Source organism: Setaria viridis, chromosome 7 (genome assembly GCF_005286985.2).
Source record: "Setaria viridis chromosome 7, Setaria_viridis_v4.0, whole genome shotgun sequence".
In the NCBI taxonomy this organism is placed as follows: domain Eukaryota; kingdom Viridiplantae; phylum Streptophyta; class Magnoliopsida; order Poales; family Poaceae; genus Setaria; species Setaria viridis.
In genome coordinates, this window is record NC_048269.2 from 19,953,707 (window position 1) to 19,958,413 (window position 4,707).

Consider the following 4,707-nt stretch of genomic DNA (forward strand, 5'->3'; position numbering starts at 1 on the left):
AGATGTTAAACGAGCATACCATGAAATTGTTTGCATTTATTATTTATACGTCATGAATCACATTCGAGGAGCAAATATAATGTCTTTTTCACTTGATACAGGCCACAACAAGAATCTCAAGCGAGCAAAACAAAAAAAACAAACAAACATTATAGAGACAAGGAGGGGCCCGGCATAACAAGTGGTGCTGCTATAATAATACCTATAAAAAGGAGGACTCTCTCCCGGCCCATGCATGGTCATTTGGCTGTTATTTTAGCAGAGGCAATTAGCAATATCAAGCCGTCATTTGCAAGGTAATTAACTACGAGCTCTCCTCCATAATACATTTGCAGTCCTATAGCCCTCCTTGATCTTATTGTGCAGATTCTTCCTTCTTTTATGAGCGTTAAGACCTAGCTTTAGTTTGGTCTCTACTTTCATATCTACCCTTGTCTACTCCTTAATCTTGCTTTTCTAGGAAGTGGATTTCAAAAGGTTCCTTAGCTATTAATGTCGTGTAATCATACACTACTACGCCTTGACTAAATGAGAGATGAGAGACGAGACTGCAACAATCATTTATTTACAAATTACAATCCATATGCTTGCTTATAGTTGGCTGTCCCAAGTTGCCATTTTTTAAGATACATGCTTCTTGCTGTGAATAAGTCAAGATATCAATCATTAATTTGCTGCAGGGTAGATTGACCTAGCGATCTGAAAACATGGAGGACTACTCGGGCCTGTTCTTGCAGTGGGCGATGGATAGGCCGCAGCAGGAGCATCTGGCGGCAGCCCCTGTCGACGGTGAGTGCGGTGAGGTGGCTACCTTCCCCTCGCTCCAAGCGCTCCGCGAGGCCTCGCAAGCTGAAGAAATGGTCCAGGAGCTGATCGGGCAGCCCCACCCGGCAAACAGCTGGAGCCCAGGCGATGGGTACATCATCGACGGCAGCAGCATCGGCAAGAACGCAGACCCCGCACTGAGCAGAAGCACGAGCTGGAATTTCGGCGCCGCCTCAGCGCCGCCGCCGGGTCCTCGCGACGGCGGCATGTCTGGGGCCGCCGCCACACGCAGCCTGCCGGAGCTGACGTGCGGGCCACCGCCGACGAGAAGAGCCGTCTTGAAGAGCGTGGGATCCATGTATGCGCAGGACCACATCATCGCGGAGAGAAAAAGGAGGGAGAAGATCAACCAACGCTTCATCGAGCTCTCCACCGTCATCCCCGGCCTCAAGAAGGTCCTGATCCGCTAACTAAATTCCTGCAATTCTTCTACTCATCTCTACACCAGTTCCTGACAAAAAAAAATTGCACCGTGCAACGGTTCATTGCGGATCAGATGGACAAAGCGACGATCCTTTCTGACGCGACGAGATACATGAAGGAGCTCCAAGAAAAGATCAAGGCACTGGAAGATGGCAGCAGCGACCGCAGCATCGAGTCCTGGGTCCTCGTCAAGAATCCGTGCATCGCGGTGCCCGACGAGGGTAGCTCCCAGTCGTGGACCTCGTCGGGGACGCCGGCGATGTCGAGGAATCCGCTGCCGGAGATAGAAGCCCGGTTCTTGGAGAAGAGCGTGATGGTGAGGATCCACTGCGAGGATGGCAAGGGGGTGGCTGCGAGGGTGCTCACCGAGGTCGACGAGCTCCACCTCAGCATCATCCACGCAAATGTCACGCCATTCCCGGCTAGCACTCTGATCATAACCATCACGGCAAAGGCAAGTTTTCATTACCCTTTAATTTTATCTAAATAAATAATCAGCACTCTGATTAGAATTACCTAAAACTTCATTTCTTAATTAAGAACACTACTGATGGACTTCTTCGGTATACACAAATGCATAAAAAACTATGCTTGTTCAGAATTCCTAATAATAAATAATAAACTAGTCAAACACAAATCGCTAATACTACCTTTAAGCGTGTTATTATAATCCATCTGTTTCACTATCTTCCATGTTATCTGGATACTTTTTATACGTAAATCAAAGACAAACTGCATGGTTAAACTTTAACTTTTTATTTCATGAAAAGGTTGAGAGAGAGAAAAAAAGGGTAACTCTATTCACCGACCACTTAATGGGCAGTTCAATGTACCTCTATATGGAATGTCTCTGTGAACGAAGAAAAACTTTAGCACATGTATCTTTAAGTTCTTCACGATGCACATAGTTATCTTTGTGTGCTAGAAAATATTTTAAAAGTTCTTACGCGCTATGGAGAACCAATCTTTTCTTTGAACTCTCTAGACCTCATGGATAAATGATCTAGCCAACCTCATCGGCATGTCCTATCATGCCTCAAACATCTAAAAAAATTCATAGATAATAGTAATGAATGATGGCTCAAATAGCATCTCTAAATAAAAGATAACATATATTTCAAAGTGTGACCGAAACAATGATTTTCATATAGAAATTTTACAAAATGCTTAAAACCAATGTGCTGTTGCAATCCAGGGTTACACGTTCTCTTCCTAAACATCGATCACACAAATAGTATATCTACACATATGTTGTTAGAGGCATCCTCTAAAGTGCGACAAAGAGGTGTCCTTTTGCAATATACCTGCATAAAATGTCAAGTATAAGATATATATCTGAGTCTCTAGATATGCTTTTTTGTAGTGGCGTTATTACATAGAAAAACCACTGTACTCTCAAAAATAAAAAGATACAAAGTCACTGGATTGTCCTCCGCAAACTAGCTAATTATATACCGGCCAACTAAAGGATTTAACGACACAGGTTGGTTCTTATTATTGTTGTACATATATATGTGGCCAACCACTTCGAACCATTGTGTGGAAAATTTCCCTTGTTGATGGGGAAAATTGTCCACTTAATTACATTTGGAATTTAAATTAGTGATAGCTTTTGTATTTTCCAAAATGTATCTTTGATTATGTATTTATTTTGTCTTATTTTAGTTTGAAGATTTGTGTATGCTTGATGCAATTTCACTTGTTCGTGTTGCAGCCTATTTTGATTAGGTATAAAAATACATTACCCTAGTCTCAGGATGTAAAATGTGGCACCATCACACAATGGGTATGATTGATTTCTTCCATCATTTTTTGGAATGGTCTATCATCCCATTTTAATCATTTTATAGACCTCGAGACCTAATTTTATTTAGGGAAATTTTTTACAGTACACTAAAAAAACAACAATGTAGATCCAGTATCCTATAGAGACAAAAAAAAATAGTGTGCTACAGGAGAAAAAACACGTAAATGTAGCGTGCCCTAATTAATTTCCCTTTTATTTAGGAGCCCTATGCTTTAGCATAAGTTGACACAGCATGCATTTTTTTATCTTGTATTATGGCAAAGTGTAGGGCCATGGAATATGAATGTCTTCTTAGAAGAGGGACTTTGAATTAGAATTTTAAATTTACAAGCTAGTACTACCTAGCTTCAAACTCCCACACATCAAATTTTAATATGATCATGTTTCAGATTTTGTCTCTGAGGCGAACATGATAGTTAAGATTCTAACAGCAAGAAGGTTCATGTAAACGTTAATCAGCTGTTTCTTTTTTAATATGATCAGGTGGAGGAGGGCTTCACCGTCACAGCGGACGAGATCCTTGGCAGACTCAACTCTGCATTGCTGCATAGTAGCAGCTGCAACAGCCCTGAAGAAACAGGAAACTAGTTATAAAGGCAACTCACAAGTCAGTATTCGACAGTATGGTGTGGTATGCATGAGTGTTGCTTTTTTTCCCTTTCCTTTTGTAAAGAATCTGCGCCGTGGCCAATGACTTTCGTCGGTGCGACACTGCTATTTGGCATTTGGCATGAAAACATTGACACCAGTGCACACGTATCTGCTGCTCGATCGCTATTGTTGTCGCGGAAAAGCACTGAAGAAAAGTCAGTCAGGTGGTCGGTTCTGACGAAATATATAGCTAAGTAAAACATGATAGTGATCAATATGTACGGCGGCCTGCAATGCAAGTTGCATTAAGTTATATATTTGTGCTGAGCTTTCCATGATTATAGTAAAATATATGTACTCTTGTACTAATACTCCTGTTCATGATGCTAGTTGTCTAGTCGACTAATGAACTATATTATACTCCTGCAAGTACAACTGCTGAGCTTGTAAGCTTGCTCTTCAAGTTGTGCGATTAGTTTGTTGCCGCGTTGCACGAGCTGAGCTGTAGCCTCGTTGTCTCCATCTTGGGGTATGAGCGTTGTTAAAAGATTGATAGAAGCGATTGCTACGAGTGGAGTGGTATGGTCTTGAGCCTGAACTGCGTCGAAAGCTCTTTCAAGGTTTGTGATGGGAATATTTGTAGCTATCGTTTGCCGTCGCTCAGCCCGAGTAGCATTGCGCATCCTTCTTTGGTTCCTTTGATCAGAGGTTTCATTTTGTGGGGCGTCAGCTGTAGACTCGTCTTCTGAGATGTTGTCGAGTTGTGCTAATCGCCTGGGGGTTCTGTTCTGGCTAGTACCCGGGTTGTTATTTTGAGTAATAACAAAGACTTCCCTGTCTGGGTAGTAGCTTCCGGAGCTTGATGTAGCAATCTCTGTGGAACTTTCCTCGCGGTTTGAAGTGAGTGGGACACCTTCCTGGTACGGGAGGTTGTCTATGTGAGCGACAAGGCGTGACTCGTAGTCGCGGGCAAGGGATGGTCGCATTCCTGGCCAGTGAACGAATCTGCCTTGTGATGTTGTAGTTATTACAAGACCCTGGGCTAATCCTGATAATGGTAT

At 42.6% G+C, this 4,707-nt stretch overlaps 1 protein-coding gene across 2 annotated transcripts; it reads left to right on the plus strand.

The window, feature by feature from the left end:
* Positions 1-248: 248 nt before the first annotated feature.
* On the plus strand, positions 249-3,979 carry LOC117865126 (transcription factor bHLH25). 2 transcript variants are annotated; one of them, XM_034749242.2, is made up of 4 exons: positions 249-296; positions 681-1,220; positions 1,322-1,702; positions 3,539-3,979. In XM_034749242.2, the coding sequence occupies exons 2-4, from the start codon at positions 708-710 to the stop codon at positions 3,641-3,643; spliced, it is 999 nt and encodes a 332-aa protein (XP_034605133.1). In that variant the 5' UTR covers positions 249-296; positions 681-707; the 3' UTR covers positions 3,644-3,979. The 2 variants fall into 2 exon arrangements, with proteins under 2 accessions (XP_034605133.1, XP_034605134.1); XM_034749243.2 differs by having other exon boundaries at positions 253-296; positions 686-1,220.
* Positions 3,980-4,707: the final 728 nt, after the last annotated feature.

Bases quoted from the DNA above. Each gene is read 5' to 3' on its own strand.
- LOC117865126 (XM_034749242.2), top strand. From the start codon at position 708: ATGGAGGACTACTCGGGCCTGTTCTTGCAGTGGGCGATGGATAGGCCG. The intron at 1,221-1,321 runs GTCCTGATCCGC...ATTGCGGATCAG, and splicing joins TCATCCCCGGCCTCAAGAAG to ATGGACAAAGCGACGATCCT. The intron at 1,703-3,538 runs GCAAGTTTTCAT...TAATATGATCAG, and splicing joins TCATAACCATCACGGCAAAG to GTGGAGGAGGGCTTCACCGT.